The 22,309-nt window shown below is 44.8% G+C and overlaps 1 protein-coding gene across 1 annotated transcript; it reads right to left on the bottom strand.

Annotated features, from left to right (window-relative positions):
• Nucleotides 1-9,257: 9,257 nt before the first annotated feature.
• On the bottom strand, nt 9,258-18,588 carry LOC123097970 (chromosome transmission fidelity protein 18 homolog). The gene is made up of 24 exons (XM_044519831.1): nt 18,282-18,588; nt 17,880-18,194; nt 17,702-17,763; nt 17,037-17,174; nt 16,681-16,944; nt 16,492-16,578; nt 15,921-16,022; nt 15,782-15,847; nt 15,272-15,382; nt 15,134-15,195; nt 14,998-15,042; nt 14,844-14,917; nt 14,057-14,124; nt 13,895-13,963; nt 13,588-13,685; nt 13,426-13,507; nt 13,149-13,227; nt 12,976-13,063; nt 12,755-12,908; nt 12,158-12,349; nt 12,011-12,070; nt 10,272-10,525; nt 10,076-10,181; nt 9,258-9,415 (listed from the first exon to the last, which is right to left on the bottom strand). The coding sequence occupies exons 1-24, from the start codon at nt 18,469-18,471 to the stop codon at nt 9,362-9,364; spliced, it is 2,820 nt and encodes a 939-aa protein (XP_044375766.1). The 5' UTR covers nt 18,472-18,588; the 3' UTR covers nt 9,258-9,361.
• Nucleotides 18,589-22,309: the final 3,721 nt, after the last annotated feature.

Raw genomic sequence — 22,309 nt, 5'->3', positions numbered from 1 at the left:
GTAGACGACTCGATAAGAAGGGAAGTTTTCTTTAAACACAGTACTACAAACATCTATCCTCAGACCAGAGTCGCTGGTACCCCTCGGGTCGCCCCCGCGGGCGACCAGGGGGAAACCCTAGCCGCCGGCGCCCGGACTCCCCCGCATCTCCTCCATCCTCGCCGCCGCCAGCAGCGCCGCCGGGCGAAGCCAGGCCGGCAGGGGCGGCGGCGGGGCTCCCTTTTCCTTCCCCCGAATGGGCTGGCGCGGGACGGCCGTTCGAGAGGAGGCGCCGTACTTTTGCGGGGTGCGGCGGCGCTGCAGATGGATCCTGGCCGCGACGTGCGCAGCGCGCCGGCGGTTGGGGTTCGTGCTCGCGGCGTGGTGCGGCCGCTGGATCTGGTGGTCGCGTGCGCCGTCGGTCTCGGGTCCGATCCTTCTGGATCCGGTGCCTGATCGTCGTCGGCCGGCGCGGGATGGTGGCTTTCGTCGCTGACCAGGTCGGGTCTTTTGATCCGGCGCCTGGATGGATCTACGCCGGAGGTGTTGAGCCTTATGGTGCTTCCCTCTCTGGAGTTTTCGGGTCTTGGCTGCTGCCAGATCCAAAGCAGATGGAGATTGGTGGTACAGGAAGAGGACCGGAGGAAACTTTGGTCGGCTAGCTCGGCCTGGCATCGGCGACGGCTTTGACGTCGTTACCCATCTTGATGGCGAAGTCGAGGTCCCTCCTATCCACCTCTGTCCTGTTCCCGGACGAAAGTCCAAATTCCGTCTTGGATTGGACGGCGGCGGTGCCCTTTGCGTCGTAACCTCCATGGAGGCGCCGTCTTGGGAGGCTTGGGCGTTCGGGGAGTTGCTATGGGTGAAGGGCTTCGTGTGTCAGCTCCAGCAGCGGCAATGGTGTGGAGGTTGGCAGGAGGAGCGGCGTTCTAACTGCGGTGCTACGCTGAGTCATGCCTAGTCGGCAGGTGCTACGCACGACAGATCTTTCAGAGTGTCCGCCTCGGGATGGACGAGCGCAGAGCGGTGGAGCTGTCTGGCGTCGTGGTGGCGTCGACGGTAGCTAGATCGTGCAAGGTTGATGCAACAATACAGCTCTGAAGATGGTTTGGTGGCAGGTGGCTGCGGCGGCCTCATACCCGACAGGCGTCCTGGTTGAGGAGTGCGCCGGACTGGTAGGTATCCCATACCCGGCAGGCGTCCTGGTTGGGACCTCAGGTCTTAGATGTTTAGGTTTGGCTGCGATGTCTGTTTGGTATTAGGCCCAGACTATCAGCGCCCCTTCATCGATTGGATAGGTGTAGCGACAGTTGTTGCTTAGAAAGTGGCTTTAGTCTTGCTGTTGTATGATTTTGTAAGATCTTGTGAGAATGATTAATAAAGTGGCCGTATGCATCGCCCAGATGCAGAGGCCGGGGGTCATCCTCCTTTTCTAAAAAAAACAGTACTACAAACAAAGATGATCGCCGACGCACATTTACCCTACGAATATACACATACTTTCTATCTCTATAAACACATTTGACTCTTTGAGAGCAGAGCCGGCGAATTTTAAGATTGGCGAAGTTTTCACAAACGTCTCATACCGACAGAAAACGTCATATCGCTAAAAGATTAGCGCCGAAGAATGTAAAATAAATCCAAAAAATACGAGCATCCGTGCTAAGTTTAGAACTTAAATCTGAATGGGTTGGTTACACTAAGCTATGCTTAGTAAAGACATCTCTCATGATATGAAAGAAGTAACTTTTCAGGAGACTTATAGCATGCATCTCTATTTTATCATCACAATAATAAAATAATTGCATTTCAACCACACATAATTCAACATCATTTCAAATCCACAACTCTGAAATTCAAATTCAAACATAACAATCAAAATGTGTCCTTAAACATGAAGAAGTTTAGCCACCATAGAGCTCCCATAAATGCTCAACAAGGCCTTCACAAAGTTGTTCAAGCTCCACGTGTCTTCAATATTTTATGCACTTTGAGAAATCTATGAAATCCTTGTTCATTCTTTTGAGGTTTGATAAGCTAATATATTCTTCCCTTATTCTCATAGTGGGTGTCCTCTAAGACAAGTGCCGGCCCTACACATCTCTCCTTGTAGAGTGGATTTCTATGGGTAGATATATATTCATTCAAAACACATCGAGCATGATTGGTTTGCTACCAATATTTGGCTAGCCAAATGTTGTCACTACCAATATTTGGCTAGCCAAATATTGCCAATACCAAGATTTGTCGAATATTGGTAACTTATGTGAGATGGGTGTGACAACTTTGTAATCGATCAATAAGTAGCCAATATGGAATGCCAATTTTTGGCACCAAACCATTCTCTTAAATCATTCATGAGCACTCGTGAGCGTCCTTGTGATAAACAACACCATCAAACAAGGTACATCTTGGCATACGGAAAATTTGCTACGATGATGCATCCTCTTATGGAACCACTTGATGGTACATACAAATAGTGCCCATCCACGAACATTGGTATTCAAGTGATGACACAAGCATTTCTACGGCTCCTTTTGAAGCATCTATCCCAGTGGTGTCCTAAGTTGGCGGTCTTTGTGACCACCACGCCTTTGTATATGCCATCTTCACATGTTATAAACACCTTCAAGAACTTTCCTACAAAGACCCAGATTGGCCCTAGAGCTCACGAGGAATTTAGGCAAGCAAGATTGTTGACAAGGAAGTTGTCCTTTCTTGGAATGTACTTGACCTCAAGTCTGATGAGTTTCTCCAGCTTTCACACCTTAGCAAGATAAGCTGACATGGTCTTGTCCAATGTTTGATACTCCTTGCTAACTTGCTTCACTACGAGCCAATTCCCTACAATCTGCTCGTCAAGTGCAGACACCGAGTACAAAAGCTACACGAAGACAGGTCAAATCCATATATTTGGCCACGTTGTTAGTCATCGAAAAGTGAATCTGCAAAACATATGGTAGTTGTTTGCATGTTGGCCAAGTAATCACTAGTCCAACGAACATGAGCATATAAGGACATGAGTGTATGGCTTCACCAAATCATTAGCCACATCCAATAGAGAATAGACTAAACAATGTACAAAGCCCCACCATTATATATCAGGACAATGAATAGCCAATTGCAGGAGGTAAAATGAAGAGCAACCTCAGTAAATACATCGACCACAAGTTCTTATATGTACATGAAAGAAAAGAAAAAAGACAAACGAGGTAAAAGATCTACTTTGAGTGAGTTTCTTGAAAACACAAGGGGCTTAATTGGTTTGATGCCAAATGTTGGCTAGAGATTGGTTGCATACCAATTTCCGTTGCCAATCTCACAAAAGATTGGCAACTTTTGATTTTGCCAAATGTTGGTAGCAAACCAATAAGCCTCAAGGTTTCTAATGATGTGGTCCCTGCAACACAACATGCATGTGATATATGCACACATATTTTCCAATAAAAAGTATTGAGAAATTGTAGTGTGCCCCCACCTCCTTAGATACAAGGCAAGTCAAGCTTCCACTTAATATTATTTGGGGGCACTTATCCTCCTTAGACCCCATAAGTCACATCTAACTGTGTGAGTAATCATTGTACCTTAAGGCCTTGTTTGCCCATAATGGGAGATGTTCCCAAGGAAGAGTTGCTCTGGGTGGAATATTCATAGTAAAAGAGAAACCCCGAGGAAAATCCGCCTCGCCATTTGGGAGGAGCGGGGGATAATAGCTTCTTCTCTGATGAACTGTACATACTTTTTCTAGGGTGAACTGCTCTTGCAATCTTGCTACTGGCTGGTGCAACTACCATTTGCCAGAGAGATGGCTGAGAGTTGGGACTCTATAGAGGAGGAAATCGAGTGCAAAACACCAGGCACCAGTTTCACCATATATGCATTTTATATTCTTCTTGGCATCCAGCCAAGATCAAACAGCAAGTCTACAACAGATCAAAGGGGCACATCGTGCACCCCCTTGCGAAGGCATATGCGTCTCTACAACGATGCCGCCATTTGCCTTGATGTTTTGATGCATGATGTAGTCACCAGTGCGAAGTTGTCATCGGAACTAGCAGGCGTCACTGATCTCTCAAAAGATAGCCATTAGATGCACCAAAGAGGCTTGAGTGGATCCTCACGACTTGGAGAAAGAGAGGGATTGAAACTGAAGAGAATGTGAGGAGCCATTGGCAACATAGGCAACAAGGACAGAGACAACGAGAGTAGCGACAGGTTTGCGAGCAAAGGCAGAGCAAGAGAGAGATAAGGAACTCATCCCACAAGTCAGGTGGGCCTAGATTTCCCTGCTTGAGGCCACAACCAAATTGACCAACAAAATTCCAAGAGAGAGTATACCACATGCCTTTTCTTTCTTGTGATTGGGCGAGGATCCCATAGTTCTCCATGTGCACCGAACAAGCCCAACACTTGTTAGTTGTGAGTATTACCTTGGTGTCCACTTTACTACAACCTCCATCCAGAATTAACTATTGTTGAAATAAGTGTATCTAGACATGTTTTAGTTGTAGATTCATTCATTTCATTGACAGTTAATTCTGAACGGAGGGGGTACTTTCGTTATTCATGTGTTCAGCCACACAGCCACACCCCACCACAAACCTTGAGACTAGACTCGTCAATGAATATGGAACAGCACAATAAAACAATTTAGCCTCCATCCACAGTTATGGCAATCTCATTTAACATAACCTCTTCCATATACTCTAGTCTTAAATCAATTAGCTTTCTTTTTCTAAGTCTAAGTTGGACACAAAGAAACTTTTCCATCACAACTAATAGAAAATTCTTTCAAAAAAAATAGAAAGAGTGTCCATATCATACTAATGTTTTGTAACTTCAATTTGAACTGACAAACAAACTGCTAGGTGTAACTGTTTTCATAACTTCAGTATAAACAGACAATAACAAACTAGCCCATAAATCATATTCATGTCAGCATTTTTTCCATACAACATTTGCGGTGTTAGTTTTGCAATTCATTTCTTTAAATAATATTTAAAAAAACTTTGCAAGCTAGTACAGACTTACTGTGTTTCAGTTTAGATCCACCTATTAGCTTAATACTAGTTGAGTGCCCGTGCGCTGCCACGCAACAACAAATTTACATGTTGTTCACCATCATTGTTGGCCGCTGACACCGTCACCCCTTGTCAGTCGCAATGGAGGGGAAAGGGGAGGGGATATTTTGTCTCCCATCATCCTTGCAACCCCTCCACTAATGTGCTCATCCCATAAAAGATTTTATTATACTTTCTTGTACTATACAATGTGCCACTAAAACAAAATACATGTGACTCATACTTGAAATTCCAATGGCCATGGTCCATATCCTTCGCGCCGAGACACATATTTGGAGCTCCTGTATTGGTTTGGCAGCCTTGGGCTCATCATCGCCTCCTTGCCACATACAATGCACTGTCAAAAGAAAAAATAGATGTATGTTAGTGATATCAAATATATATAATTCAATCTTTAAATTCCGCTCATAGCATAAAGAGCCAAACATGATACGAGTATCACTTGAGGATATATCTTAGCAACAGATGCATCAATTGCACTTCTTTGTGATGGGGCAGCTCGATTTCAAGACTGTCATCTTCGTTCACAAGACTCATATTCGTTCCCAAAAATCATATGATTTGATCACCTCCAAATTATCAATATTACCTTGAACCTAGGACATGCTTTCTGATTTTGTATGGTTGCAGATCAAAACTCCACACATGACTCAAGATCGAGAACGATGTGATAAGTTAGGACTAACATGAACATTAAGTAGGACAACGAACATGCCTGGTTAACAGAAAACTACGACGACACACTACCATCACACTGAATATGTAAACTTGTGTGCATTATTTAGGTTCTCAGCACCTGATAGCGAAAAGGAACATGGTGACATTTGACCAAACTTTTCTTCTGTTATGCATATCCAATGTCTCATGCTCTTCGTGTTCATTTTCTCCTATCAAGCGTCTCTTTACAAATGTATGAAAAATAGCAGCTCCCACGTAGATGGGGTCTGGATCAATGACCCAACAAGAGTAGGCAACAACATTATGGAAGTACTGGTCAAGCTCGATATCAATCGACGACCACCTTCACTGATGGGGGCATGCTGTGAGAAGACGTGATGCGCTCTGGCTCACCAGATGCCGGCTCACTACAGAAGTAGTTCTACACACATCAAGACTTTAAACACAAGAATCAATGTCTTAAAAAAATTAAAAGAAGAAGCAACACATATAGACGTGTGAAAAAGCCATAAGCAGGGACAGAATTGTGCAATAGCTCTGATGGATGCACATAAGACAGTTACTACCAAAATAAAGTAGTCTATGTGGCAATTTGTGTCGGAGAAGTTTACATATAATATACCCTTCAAGTAAACTGAAAATTGAGAGGTTCATCTACATAGATACATAGCTCTGAAAGAGCACAATCAAATCACGAGAAAAACAAGCAATGGTGATTTTGACCAGAAACAAAATATCCCACATTATTAAGAAAAATAATAAGCTCAATGTGCAGGCAACATGATACTAATTTATAACACACTTGTCATGCGCACAAAAGGCGACATTTGTAAATGAAGTAGTAATTATTGGTAATACATGTACACTTGTCTTTCAGAAGCTGAAACCTACACGCATCTGCAATCATGCATCAAACCTGCCCATACAAAATACATCTATATTTACTGAAGGTTGGAAAATTTCCTATTTGGTAGCCATCTACAATCATGCAAGAAAGGAAGGAGTCTGTATTTTTTTGAACTCCCATGTATAGCCAATAACAGACTTACCGGAAGTAGTACATCCCAATGTAGCAAAAATGTTGCTTGGGCTTGACTAATAAAAAGTAAAATAAGACAAGCATTTTAGATAAGTGAAATATTTAGATATTACTGTTGTACCATGATTATTAGAGCTGTGACGTGCTTGAACCATCTCATCATGTTTCTGTTCTGGAATTTGTTCTTTACAAAACATTCAACTACTTGCTCATCTTCACAATAATGGATCCACCTTTGTGTCTGAGGTCCTAGAATGCATTCGATACACCTTGTTGGAGGATGTCGTTGCAGTAAAGACTAAAGATATTGCATCTTTCACAATCATAGTACAATGAGAGATGACAATCTATTAGCAAGGCCTCTCATTGGGAAAAAAGCAATCAAAAGCGAGTGATGAATTTCATACCAAATGCACAAAAAATTACAAACCAATGTGTAGCACATAAATCGTTGGCACAACGAGAACATGTATTAAATTCTATTTGCATCATTGAAAAAAGGTCAGCAAAACGCATATCCCTATGCAGAACTCTGTGGTGAAGCTTTGCCTGCTGTACGGTGCCAATTGTGTTTTCGCACCAGCAGCTTGCGGTGCAGTCTGCTCCTGAATATGCAAAGATTGTCTCTGACTATACAATATTTACTTCAACTACATGCTTCAGAGTTCCCTGGCAAAAAAGGCTCCAGAACACATATGCTTGCATCACAGAACTATAAAGCTATGAGAAGCATTGTAGTGGAGTAATCATTTCGAGCAAATTAATAGCCATCATAATTCTTTCATTTTTTCTAATGATATATCATCCATATAGTTTCTCTTACATTATACATAGTACGTGAGAACCCACAATTATTATTCAAACCTTATATACCATCTAAGAAAATGCTATGCGTGTAGCATGTTTGACTTTGTTAGAAGTATATATCTGTTGAAGTTTGACATTAATTTAGAAAATGTTGTGTACAAAACAAACATCCGTTGACAATAATTGACCATAGGTGTTGTATGGACTGTCTTTTTCTGGATGTAAAAAAGCCAACATGCTATACATGGGAGGCATAGTGGTTTCTAAGCTCGGCATAGTGGTTTGGACAGTCTAGAAGAGGAAATCAGATATGTGCATGCTGGGCATAGTGGTTTGTAAGCTCGACAACAATCTCCTCACTGCTGTTCTACACATTCAAAGGTTGTCAACTTGTTAATTTAAGAAGTTCGATAGTTCTGCAAGGCAAACTATTTATGATTGTAATTAGAACTCAAATGCATAGCATATTAGGATACCTATGCTCAACGTGGACATCAAGAGCAACCTGAAGAATGCCGGCAACTTCCAGGCTGCCCCTACATGCTCGGTATATACATACCTTCATTGTTGCTCTGCCTCTCTTTGGGTCTTTATGGAGTCCTGGTGTTGATTGCTAACGCATGCTGCAAGCAGCTGGCATACCACCATGGCATGAGCACCAACCTGGTAAACTTCATGAAACAGCAATCCATCTGCAGGAGGAAGATGCACATGAAGAAAGGATCCAACTATGGGAAAAGAGTAGATCACTAACCAAATTGAACGACGTCTACCTCATCGATCTTGTATGTCTCCAGGTTTGTGATCACAAGAACCAATCCAGGAATAAGGCCTGTAATTCCAAACAAACCAAGAAGATTTAAACAGTGAGAACCAAAAATTAGGCATCACAAAGACAAACCAAGGAGAACTCAACACTGAGACCCAAAATTAAGCATTAGGACAGGAAGCATGCTTACGTTAATCTGTTTATGCAGGTAGCGCGGAAGCTTCGCCGGCATGGTGGGCATGTGCAACGGATGGCAACGAAGATACATGCAGGGAGGCGGGGATGGTCGGCGCTGAGGCCGGGCTTCTCCATCACGTACTCCACCTCCACCTGCAATAAACCATGGTGTTTGGCGCGGCTCGAGCGGATTACGGGGCGGCGGAACCGGAACTCGCCTGGGGGCGGGGGTCGGGTTCCGGGTGGGCGCTCTCCTCGGAGCCCTCGCCGGCTCCCGTGGCACTGCTCTTCCTGTCCCTGCGACGGCGGCAGGGGTGGCCGCGCCCGGTGTCCCGCGGCTCTGCTCGCCGCATCCGCTGCGGCGGAGGCAGTGGGGGTGGCGATGGGCATGATCGTCGTCAGCACTCAGCAGAAGCAAGCGAGGTGACCCCCTCCTCCTTCGGTGCAAGGCACCGAAGCGCAGTCCCCTCCTCGGTGCCTCTGCTATTTGGCAGGAGAGAGAAGAGATCGGGAGCGAGGGGTCAGGGAGAGGTGGGGCTGACGGGACGTGCGATGGGTGGGAGGAGGTCGATCATGGCTATTTCTTTTTCTATCGTGGCTTCTCTGTTTTTCTTTTATCACGCCGGGAGAGAGGGAATCGTAGGAGGGTGGGGTGGAGGGGAGCGAGGCGATCGTGAAGGTCGCACCGCATTGTAGGAGGTCGAACCATCACGACGTTCGATTCTCCTTTAGTAGTAGAGATATTTAACAAAAATAATATGACAGAATGAAATACGAAACATTACTTTACATACTTTACATAACAATGTGCAAGAAACCGAAAGGACATAGCTAGAGCAGAAGGTCGCGAACTCTGACTGGTCTTTTAACTGCATTTGTGTAGCCCTGCAAAAAATAACATGCATGATATAATGTCAATGCTAGAACAAGAAGCATCTAGAGTCCCATGATCATTTGGGTCAAAAGAACTACAGTGTGAAGGCATAAAGGTTGTCGAGAAATTTATCAGAAAAACAAAATCACAATGGAACAGTTCGTAGACAAGGAATTTCCAGCAGTCATACCACTCTCAAGCACCATGTGACCGACTAGCCATAGCAACAGTTCTTAGTTCCATAATTCGATGTGCAAAATGGAACAAGTATGATGTTCTCTTAGCAACACTGTGTTCTGGCTATTATGCCAACATAAAACGTAACGTGGTACTCCCTCTGTACACAAATGTAGGACATTTTTGCAGTTTAAATTAAGCTAACCGTCTTACATTTGTATACAGAGGGAATACTTCTAAAGAAAAGGACAATGTGCCAGTTTACAATATTACTGTTTGTGTAACTTTCTGCTTAATTAGTTCTAGGGCCATGAAGGCTTGCAGTACAGCTATGCTAATGTAATGTTGATGTTAAGAAAAAGGCGATATCTTATAACTCTACAAGATTGTCACTGTTTTCTTGCTTGTGATAATGAGCGCAAAAGGGTGATTGTATATTGATCCAAGTTTAGATCACTGCAGAAATCATGTTACCATAATGAAAACACACAAACCTCATTGTATTTGAAGATCAGCGGGCGCAAGTCCCTCTGAACTGTTGCTCCTTGCTGCCCAGCATCAATATGAGTCTTTGCACCCCCTGGTCTTTCTTTCCTAAAGCTGTTTTTTTGTCAAGGAAAAGAGGTAGCTTCATAATCAATGCCTTGAATATGCAGTCACGTTTGAAAATAATGATAACTGATGTGTTACCTTTGAAAGAAATCAGTTGGGCGACTTGAGGGTCTCTTTGCAGGTGGAAGACCTTTACCACTCAAACTAGAGGCTGAGTTTAGCTGCGTTGGAAGTGTAGATGGTTTGCCCTTAGAGCTACCCTGAGAAGTATCACATGCACTACCAGTTGCTGTTTTCTGGCATGTAGTTGTTGGAACTTCACTCCTAACTCCTTCATTAACTTGGTTCAACAATTTTCCTGCACTATCTTTGATGATCTTTTGCTTCTCTACCTGCAGAAAAACATGTGTTAACAATAACAATAAAATAGTCTCTTGTGTGCCCAGTGTGGCATTTCCAAACATGAAAGGCCCCTGATAACAGAAATTATAGAGTATACATATTGGATTGTAACAAGATGGAAATGCCAACTAAAGTAAAAAGGTAAAACAATTTGAACCCTAAAATATGGTGTCTAGTCCAATTAGAACCCTGAACTATCAAACTGTTCAATAAACCCTTTTTCGAGAAAACATAAAAGCCCTGCGTCTCGATGCATTGATAGAGAAAGATTATGTACAATCCCTAAGAAGAACCACACCCCAAATTTACAACGCTGCACTCCTAAGTGATAGGCAACACTGTTCAAATTAAACCCTAAACATTGTAAAACCATTCAACTTGAATCTTAGCCGGTTTTCGTTAGTGGCTTTGCATTTGGGGGATTTCAGATAATGTAAAAGAACAAAAAGATGTATGCAATGCCAGGAATTTATAGCCTGCAAATTTTCATCATAAAATATGACTACCTGTCATGTGCAAAAATGTTGAGATAAATAGATTTTACTTGTCTATTTGTGTACATAAGGCACAGCGCACTATTTTATTTAAATGAATTTCTGCATGCACAGCAATTTCCAATTATTTCAGAAACTTTGTGAAGCCACCCGAAATAACCGGGTTGAGGTTTGGAAAGTGGCTTTATCTTCCAAGGTTCTCAAAAAACAAACAATTCACAGGTGTGGCGTGCGCTATAAGTAAGAACCAGAAAAAAAATCATCAAATTTGATCACATGTGTTGCATTAGAAATAAAAACAAAAGATAAATAAATTCTTCTTATCAATTTTGCACAGGATACAAGTTGTCATACTTATGAATTTCGCAGGGTTATCATTTCATAGCATTTCCTACAAACATGGATTTTTTTTTCATATTTTCTGAAAGCCCTGAAATACAAAAAACACTTTTCAAAACCAGTCTAGGGATCGTTTTAATTACTTTAGACAGTTCAGGACTTAATACAAATTGTTCGAGAGTTTAGGGTTCAGGTACAACCAAGCACAATTGTTCAGGGTTCAAAATGGAGCTTTTCCTAAACTAGATAATTGATACTAGAAACTCAGCCCCCCAAAAGAAAGCAAGTAATGGATCTAGATACAAACAAAAAACCTGCTGGCATTAGGAATTCCTCAATATATATTTCTCTGCAGATAACTTCCTAACCCGAAGTCGTATGGTCACAGCCAGTTTTTCAAATAACGTATAACAAAATATGCTCTGGTCAGTTCATGCATACAGGTTCAAGATAGTTTTCCAGGAAAATATGGGAACAAATGATGAGCTGGAAAAGATTGCATAGAAATAAAAAGGTCAATATTTGGTTTCTCAGATCAAAGAAGTTGCAGTCAGTGAAGGAATTGCTAAAGTGGCAAGCACTAAGCAAAAAATATAGTAGAACTTAAGGGTTCCAAACATAGAAGTTGGAACTACTGCTCACCTCGTGCACCAAGACCTGTTTCATGGCCAAAGAGAGACCAATGTGCTCGGATTGATAATCCTGACATCAACATCTTTGTCAGGCACAGTGAGAAAACAAAGAACTGTGAAAATAAAAATAAAAATAAAAATAAAGGTTGGGAAGAACCTTAAAGCTTATAATATCATTGATTGGAGGATCGAAAGAAAGTGAAGGAATATCCATAGGCACAATAGATCCATTTGCCCTTTCTTGAGGTTCAAACTTTGTGTTTTTGTATGTAACCGAGTAAGCAACCATAGTATCAACTAGCTGCACAAGTTCATTTTTTTCCCTCTCTGACATCAAATTCAGTGCCACCTGAGCATGCGATGTGTAGTTAGAAATCTAAAAAGGTATGGAAATATACAAAGAAAATAAATATAAAAAATTGCAATATGATGTAAAATCCCCGTGTTCAAAACTAGTGAACTTGAATTAGCATAGGGTCTTATCAGGAACTTATAGCCTCCTTACTTGGTTGCTAAATTGTTGTAGGTAGACTGGCAGATGCATTAATTCCATCTTATTGTGGGTGCATCACTAGATTATAGAATGTTCTGGGGAAGGGGCATGGTGCAGATAGCTTTGCCATGCTGTCCTCGCTTGTATTTTTTATCTTAGAAACCAAGGTGCATCTGAGCAGACAAATTACTGCATGCCAATGCCAAGGGAAGTTCGAAAATCAAGCATTGGAACACGACACTAAGGTGATTGAGAACTTACAGGTCTCAGATTCAACGGCGAAAGAATATGTAAAAAGGGGGAAGCAATGTCTCCAACAAAAGATTCCACTGACAGGTGCCTTGAAATGAGCGGTGACATTCGGTTTTGCCAGGTCTTCAATGTGTCCTTCTTTTCCAAAAGCATTGTTCGGCACCTAAAACACATCCACATTAACCCGCTGATGGATAGCTATTAGCTTTAGATGTGTTAAAAACAAATACCTTTGCAGAGCTTTCGGCCACTCAATATTTGGCTTCTCAACTTGAGCAACGATACGGCTTATAGTGATGGCAATAGGAGGTTGATATGCTGAAATAAAATGGTAAACTCTTTAGGTTACTCCAACATTTATTAAAAATAAATTAAAAAAAGGTAATAAACAGCCGGATACTACCTTGGAGTGACATATGCTGAGTTCGGTAAACATATTGCGTCAAATAATCAGAAACTCCAAGTACATCAAGGCATTTCACCTGCAAGGTGGTTTGGTCTACAGTAAGTACAATATATTTACAGAGCAAGAAATTGATGAACTCTCCAAGGAGGTGCAGTGGTGAGTGTACAAGGTCCACACACCAGGCCCTGGCCTTTGGCTCTACTTTAATTTTGAACTGCGGGTGCATGATAAATACGAAATTCAATACAAATTTGTGATTGGTAAGAGTTTATACCGTCTTGTGCAGCATTGGATCATGGTAAGAGAGTTTTAAGAAGTTCTCATGAATCCCATCCATAGTAACATCATAGTCACCACTGCAAGTAGAGCATGACATGATAAGAAAGTGAACCAAGCCCATATAGAAGAAGTGTGCAATATACAAAACAAATGTTACCGGTTAGATATGAGTGAGAACAGAGAGCCAATGTCCTTGTCTCCGCTCATATTACAATCTGCCATCTCTGCCCGCTTGAGTTTTTTCTTTTGAAGAACCTGAGAAGCAAACTTGTTATACTTAAATGGTACAATGAGCAAATGTATTGTTATTTTTTGCAGCAATGTATGATATGGGTTGCCTTCTGAACTTATGCTTGGCACACAATTTCAGTGCCAATATTGAAAGTTTGAGATTATACATTCAATGCTTGAACAATGAAGGCATCCGCAGAAAATAAAATAATTGCAGTAAGAAAACATCAGACCTGTTTCCAAACATCAAGGATGCTTTTGGACATGTCCTTCCGTCCAATGACTTGTGAATCAAACCCTGACTGCTCAATGACACAGAACAATGAGAATTGAACTCTATATCGGTTAAACAGTAGCATCAGCCAGCAGGTGGCCCTCTCAATTAGCTCACTTACAATGTTTAGTGCCTCTCTTTTCTTGTTCAGAAACTGAAGAGTGTTCAGGCATGATCGAATGTCACATTCTGCATGGAGGCTTTGCTCACTTAGTACGGTCTATGAGGCCAACCAGTCATCTCATGTATAAAACAAATTTATGCATGTACTAGCAATTCTCCTTCATCCATCTGTGTATAAATAAGTGCATAATACAAGCAAAAGTAGCACTACATATGGCATAATAGGTTTCAGGTCCAAGACTAAAAGTTAAATTAAGACAACACTTTGCAAAGAGTGAATTCGAATAAACTATCGTGAAGATCCTGAGTGCTGGGAAGCATAAAAACAGGTTCCCCAAAGTATGCCAGCATATAAAGATATTTTAGTTAAATGCATGACAAATATAGATATAGATATCAAGTTAATTTCACAAATATAGGATATAGTCATCCAATTAATTTGAACAGACAAGCTAGGAGGATGAAAGTAAACAAAGCTACTATGGCAGTTGTATAATATGTTTCAGCAGATGCTGAGTTTTGTTACACAACTAAAGTAGTTAATGAGACATGTAGGTGCTCGGTTGGCCAAAAATCTAGTCAATTTAGCTAAATAAATATCTGTAGGTTTAAACATAGGAAGAAGACTGGAATTCTAGAAGTACAAGTATTATCACTCAAGGAGATATTGCATGTCCATTGATAGACTAGAGTATCTTGGTTCTGCTATTGTTACAAAATGGGCATAGCATTATGCACCAATATTAAGCATAGTTATGGCTTGCGTGGAGCAAAAGAAACTGTACCAGTATAATCCGCTAATGCAGAAAGAGCAATTGAACTTGTCTTGAATCCTTCCTTCTTGCATATGTACTTGAGCCTAAACAAGCAAAATGAGCAAAATGTACCATACTAAAATAGAATGTGTTGAATGTTGTTAGGTAAGTGCCTTTACATTACCTGTTCACCACACGACTAATCGTTGGCTGCACAAAAATATGAACCCTGCAAAATTAGACCAATTCTTATAAGAAAAGTTTAAACAGTTTTAGGACCGCACGGAACTATTAAAAAAATATGAGGAAGGAAACATTACTTGGCTACTTGGCGTAGTTTTCTCAAGGCTGGAGCATACAGGTCATTGCATATACAAATTACCTACAAATAATATCATATGAATGAATACAATGTGAAGGCATTAAAATGAAAGTGGCAGCACAGCATCGTTGCTTACAGGCCTCAGTAGTTTTGCTGTTCTATGACTTTTCCTTGAGGAAGCCTTTTGGACTTGAGTTTCTTCAGCTCCATTGCTTCTGTCAGAATTGTTGTTCTTATCAGCATTGATCTGCACCAAAAAGAGTTAATCATCCATGATCACAGAAATACATTCATATGCACTATGCTGCGGAGAATAGCCTATCTCGGTTCTCAACTGCACAGCAATGCAAAATATTATTCGATCAACGAAAGAAAGAATATAAGAGAACTGTTGAAATATATTGAGCACGCGATTCAATATGGTATCGTAGCTAAGAGATCTCAATCTCAAGACCAGGCCAACACACTATTATTAAAAGAAAATAGCTGCAAACTACATTGACCCCACGTGTAAGGCCTGGTGGAGCCTAAACGAGGGGTGGGGGGGGGGGGGGGGGGGTTCAAGTATATTGCTTGTCATTCTCCATCGGAACTGGCTGGAGCATGCAATTCAATAGAAATTAATGTTGAAATGTTGCCAACTTACCATCTTTAGAATAACCTCCACTGCCCCTTTTCCATCACCAAGCGCTCCATCAATTTCATCAATTACCTACACGTGCTAGCAGACCTTAACAGAATGTGGGGAAGGTGATTTAACAATCTGGTAGCATAACTTAACTCACCAGACACTTAGGTTTGGAATCTGACATGATAGAGTTCATCTGAACTACATCAAGAATTTTTGGTTCAATGGATGAAGCAGAACGATCATCACTGGCATTTATCTGCGTGTATGTAGTACTTAACATAAGCAATGCACAGAATCTGTATTCAGGTAGTAATAAGCAGCTGAGTGCCCCCCGCAAAAAAAAAACAGCTGGGTGCCAGCCCATAGACCAATAGCAAAAGTGGCCACCAACCATAACTAACAAGAGGCGACATTAGAAGGAGTTTGGAGGAAATCTTGCTAAAGAACATGTCACATTGGCTTCAAAGGGGCGTAATAGACTTATACTTGCAGTTTTACAGTGTATAGAATATAAAAAATCTATCCAGCGGTATCCAGTTGTGACTAGATGATGCGTAACAAAACTGAAGACAATTCAGAAGGATGCAACAGATATATCAGATCCACTTATCATATAGCCACTAAAAGATGTATGCTCCTATAGGAAGTGACTAAATATCGTTCATCAAATCAAATCACATAGAAGCTACCACACAATAAACAAGAAATATTGTTCCTATTCAGACCTCCACAACATGGTAACCACAATGTTTGGCTGCCACGTGAGCAAGTGTTGTCTTCCCAAGGCCAGCTGGACCACATAGTAGCAACACCTGCAACATCAGGAGGTTATTCAAATGCAGCAACTAACCAGCGGCTGCTTAGCACAGCTTGCGGTCATCTTTATAAGACACAGCACACTAGTACTAACCCACCTTCTGTTCTGGTGCGTTATCAACGGAAGGCTTTTTGTGAAACGTGCTTTTCAAATCTTCTGAGTTGCTACCAGGTGTATTTTGGGGCATGTTATCTTGACCCATGACATAGGCTCCCCTGCTCTTGGAAAAGAAACTTCTGCTACTTGAGTTCTTTTGAATGGTACAAAAATGTCTACGTAAGGCGGATAAAGTATCATCACTTGTACCCCGGATATGGGACCCAAACACACAGGAGTCCCATTGTTTTAACCATAGAAGTACCTGGATGAGGAACATCAAGCCAAGCAAAGATTCTTACAGGTCAGCTCTACACTTATAAACACATTTCTTAAGGAAATGGGATGCCTATTTACCTCCCTGTTTGTGTGCTCATCACTTAACAGCTCTGTAAAAGAGTGTGGTGCATATTTCTCCACCCAAAGTTGTTCTGTGACTATTGGAGTCAATGGACAACCCTCGACATACTGTGTCCCTGTGCTTTCCATCAAGGCCTTCATACACATTACAGAGATAGATTACTAAGATATTTATTAACTTTGCTTATAGCTGCAGCAATCAACACTGCACTAGGTACAAGAGTCAGAATCCATTGTCAACTTGCTTAGGCGAAAGGCGGAAAAAAGTATAATTGTCTCCCGGTTCTTAATGCAGTTTTGCAATTAAAGTATGACGACTAGATTTTTCAACTTCAAGCTCCAAAAATAAGTATGATATCCTGGACTGCACAAGTGCACATGGTAACATTTTGCTGGGAAGCTCACAGAGATAAAGAATGTGCGCATTCTCTGTTTTGATGCTAATCTGTGGGATTAATATCTTCCTAAGAAAACATTAAATTAAAATAAATACCATAGTGACTAGTGGGCACCTATTCCTATGTTGCCCAAATACCATTTAGTTCACTGCTTGCTTATCATAGACACTGCTTACTTGGCCAGACTATAATGATGCAGGAAAACAATCCGGTTGTGTATCTATTTACATGTTAATGATCCGCACATACATCTCACATGTGTACCTTTGCTAGAGCATCTTGTTCCGCTTGCATAGTCAACGAATGAAATGATTCTGAAAGAAGCCCTGCAGAAGAGCAAACAACAGGAAGTAAAACAACGTTGTGTATTAACAAACGAATCTTCATTCTCGGGAGAAATGATTAAGAGCGTGAGATCGAAGTACACTACTTAGTAACTAACCATCGTGGTTGGAAATTGAAGTCCTTCGCCTAGTTCCCTCAATTACTTCGCTAACCAATTTCTCCGTCGCAAGCTTGGCATAAACTCTTTCCCCGTTGGGCGCTGTGACGGGCATAGAGTCCCCCTGGATCTCCGACGCGAACCGCGACACAATCTTCTCGGCGACGGCTTCGGCGGCGGGAGGGGGCGAGTACCGCAGCCAGTCTTCGTCCACCGAGTCCACCCGATCGACATTCCTCCTCTTGCCCCTCTCCTCCTCCTGCTCCGGCGGAGGCGGAGGGGGAGGCCGCTTCAGATTGGCTTCCGACACCTCATCTTCGTACAGATTTGGTCGATTCAATCAGCAGTCGAGACAATCAAGGCCTAGATTCGTAGTCTATAGAGATGGAGAGTGATGCGTACCTGCGGGCTTTGCGGGGGAGGTGGCTGTCTCCTGCGGGGGGTCGTGCGGTTTGCACGCGTCGCCGGCGGCCGGGAGGAAGCCCTCGTCGGGGTCGTCGAAGTAGGCGTACTCCTCTTCTTCCGGGAGGAGGCCGTTGCTCTCCATCCACTCGAGCTCCTCCGGATCTGGCATCTCCATGTCGGCCGCCATCTCCGTCGCCGACGCTGCGCAGCGGAATTCCCAAGCGGCGGCTAAAAGCGAATGACCTCGATGGCGGGAAATGGCGGGGGAAATGAGAGTGGGCTAGGGCGTTGCCGCCCCTTTTCCGTCGAGTGGGGTTTTGTGGTGACGGTCAGAGCTGGCCAAACGGGCCGGCCCGTGCTAAGAGCATCTCCACTCGTTCAGCCCCCCAGCCTGTCGTCCGGCGCTATTTTGGCCCTTCGGCCAACGCTTTTTTGGCGATCTGGTTCCCAGCCACGCCCTCATATGCCACTCTCAAGACGTCATAAATTCAAATTTATCCATTTCCGCTATCCAAAAAATGCCGCAAGTCTGGCCATCAGCGCCACAAAGTTCGGCGATCACCATGCCACAGTTCGACGATCAATAAAAAGTTCGGCGTTCAGAAGAAAGGACGTGTAGACAATGCATCAAATGGCAGCGTCGACCTCCGGCGTCGGACTGGCGGGAGTCGGTGTGCGCGGGCCGGTCGGCGTCGGCGCGGCTTCTGCACTGGGCGTCGTGGAGGCATCGTCGCTCGGGCTTGGCGGCGGCGGCGGCGGCGGCGAGGGAGTTGGCGCTGCCGCCGACGGCACCTGGTTCAGGATGAGGCCACGCCTTGACCTGCTCGTCCATCGTCGACATGTCCCCCCCCCCCCAATCAGGAATGCCAGGTCGGTGTTCGTCTTCTTCGCGGCGACGTTGGTTCGGAGCAGGTCGAGCTTGACGGCGTTGTTCGTCATCAACGCCGACCATCGCGCATCGGTTTTCTCTTCCCTCTGGGCGGGCGGGTCTTGGCGTCGGCGATGCAATGCTCGATGGACTCTTGCATACGCGCTGTAGCCGACGCAGCGTCCTTCGCCGACTTGGCTCGTTTGTTGCCGTCAGGGCGCCCATTAGCAGCGCCCGGCGTCGACGCGCCCGGCGTTGACACGTCCGGCTTGTACGTCTCCTTGGCCTTGGCGAGGGTGCACCGGACGTCCGCCCACTTCTCGCACTTCTCGATCCGGGAAAACACATGGAGGTACTTGAAATCTTGGTCGGCGCTGCTGTCCTGGCGATACATGGCGAACATCCGAACCATCTGCGCCGAGGAACAAGTGTCGGCGACGCACACGGCAAAAAATGAGCGAGAGACCGGCGTCTGTGCATACCTGACCCTCGATGCTGGCGCCGCTCTCCGGGCGAGCCGCGACCTCCTCGACGATCCCATGCCATTTGTTGCACGCCGTCTGGATGAGCGTCTAATGGTTCGTCATGGCCTTCGAGCCGCGCTGCATGTGGACGCCGGCGAAGTAGGGATCTACCAGTTTGCCCTCATTGAACTCCGACTTGATGCGCTCCCAGTACGTGTCGGCGCTCTGGTTTGTGCCGGTGATCGGGTCGAGGCAGACGATCTTCCACGCTTCGGCGAGGCACTCGTCTTCTTTGGACGCCCACTTGACGCGCGGCTGTGACGTCCGGATAATTAAGCTACAGTAATCCTCTGCTAATGATGCCACGTCATCACATTACTGTTGCTAATCCTCGCTTGATCCAAATCGCAATCCAGATTCAAATTCAAATTTCTCAAACCTGCAAAATAAAATGTTTAAAGTGTGGAAAATATTTCATAACCAATTATGGTGCTGGCCCAACATTTTTGTAAAAGTATTTAAATGCTCTTTTGTGAAAATAACAGTGGCTAAAAACAATTTTTGAATGCTTTTTAAATTATAAAAATACTAAACTATTTTATTTAAACCTCAAACTATGTTGATTTAGGGACTAGTGTTGTGTTTTATAAAACTAAAACTAAAAGAAAACTGAAAGAAAACAGAAAAGTTTTTAAAAGAAAAGAAAATGCAAAAGCTAAAGCAAGAAAACCCCCTGGCTCCCCCGGGCCTCGGCCCACCCCCACCCGAGCCGGCCCACCTAGCTTTCCCTCCCCCACCGGTCGTCATGTTCCCGCGACCGCATCGCTACAGGGGCACGGTCGCCGCCGAACCCCCTCGCCGTCAGCGACGCGGGAGGGGATAAGAACCTCCCTGGCGCCCCCTCCTCTCCTTCGTGGAACCCTTATCCCCTCTCCCTCCCTCGTGCGTCCGTCGCTCTCCCCACCAGATCTCCTTCCCTCCACCTCACCGATGTGTCATCGTCGTCGTCGTCGCACCACCACCGCAGCCCCCGTCGTCCCCAGGCGCCCCCGACCCGTCCTAAAGCTTTGCCGGCCTCCGCTACCTCGTCCTCGACTGCGAACTCGAGCCGGGCGATGCCACAGCGCGCGGATTGAGTCGGTCCCGTCTTCTGCATCACCAACGATCACCGCCAACGCCGACCATCTCTACTGCTCCTAAGCCACTCGACGGGCCTCCTTGCGCCTGCTCGGTGAGCGCAACTCCCTCTCTCTCCTTCCCCCGCCTCGGAACGCCGTCGTAGGCCGTTATCACCCCGCGCCTGGAGCCACCGCAGCTCGCGGTTGTCGCGGTTCCGCCCGTGCTCCCCAGGCCCCTTGTTCGCTGCGCCGACCGCCGCTGCTCCTGCTCGCGCTGGCCTCGCACCCGACCGCCTTCTCCTCGGTCCCGCTCGGTGCCTGCGTACGCTCGCCGCAGCTACAGCCCCGCACCCCCGCTGTTGCACGCCTCTGCGTCCGCCACTCCGTGCTACGCGCCTGCGCCGTGCCTGCTCTACTCCTGTTGCCGTTGCAGCGCTGCTGCTGCTCGCCGCCGCGTTGATGTTGCCCGGCTCCGCCTACCCCCGCCCGTGCGTGTCCTGCCACCTCCGCCTCGCCTCGCCGCGCCGCTGCATGCACGCGCACAACGCACGCCGCTCGCGGCCCAGCCCCGACCTCCCGCTTCGGCTGCGCCCCGCGGCCCCTCTCGCTAGCCGTCGTCCACGCTCGCCGGTCCCTGGCGGCATCCCGCGCGCCACGCCCCTGACCGCCGCGCGCGCCACCCTCCATCGCCTAGGGCCGCTGCTCGCCACTACTGGTGGCTGTCGGTGCCCGCCGCGCCCCGTGGCCGTCGCCTGGGTCTGCCCCGACGGGCACCCCTCGCCCGCGCCCGTTAAGCCCGCTCAAGTGGCTTTTGTGCCACTGGCACTGGGGCCCTCTCCCTTGTTTTGTCAAACAAAAAAAGTGAGAAAAATAAAAAAATTAACTTAATTAAATTGGTTTAATTAGGTCTAATTAGACTCAATTAGCTTAATCACCTCGTTTAGTTAACTAAACTGTTGGACTAGCCTAATCAGTCAATGACAGGGGGGCCCACCCCCTGTTGACCAGTCAAACATTGACTGGTCAACTCGGACCCCCTGGACCCGCATGTCACCCTCTGGTACACCTCTGTGTACACAGATCTGGGTGCACATAGCATTTTAGCTATTTAATTTCGAATTAATAACAAATTCATAATATTGTTTAAATCTTTGAAAAATCATATAAATTAATCTGTAACTCGGATGAAAAAGTGTTATACATGAAAGTTGCTCAGAAAAATATGACGAATCTGAATACGCTCTCCGTTCATCTGTCGCGTGCCCGTAGCATTGCGAACATGCAACTTTTCCCCTCCATTTCATCTGTCCGAAAAAGCCAAACTTCGGGAAAACTTTCCCGGAGGTTGTTCCCCTTCGTCGGTATCGTGTAGCACCGCGTTAGAACACCCCTCGCGCCGCTTTTGTCTTGTCATGCATAGTATTGCACTTGTTTGCTCTGTATTTACTGTTTCTTCCCACTCTTCTCTCCGGTAGACCCTGAGACCGCTGCTGATGCCCCTGTGATCGACTACGTCGACGACGACCCTTCTTCCCTTTCAACGGATCTTCCAGGCAAGCCCCCTCTTTGATCATC

Source organism: Triticum aestivum, chromosome 4D, assembly GCF_018294505.1.
Source record: "Triticum aestivum cultivar Chinese Spring chromosome 4D, IWGSC CS RefSeq v2.1, whole genome shotgun sequence".
In the NCBI taxonomy this organism is placed as follows: Eukaryota; Viridiplantae; Streptophyta; class Magnoliopsida; order Poales; family Poaceae; genus Triticum; species Triticum aestivum.
Note: the sequence above shows the minus strand (reverse complement) of the source record. Positions and strands in the feature narration are given on the sequence as shown.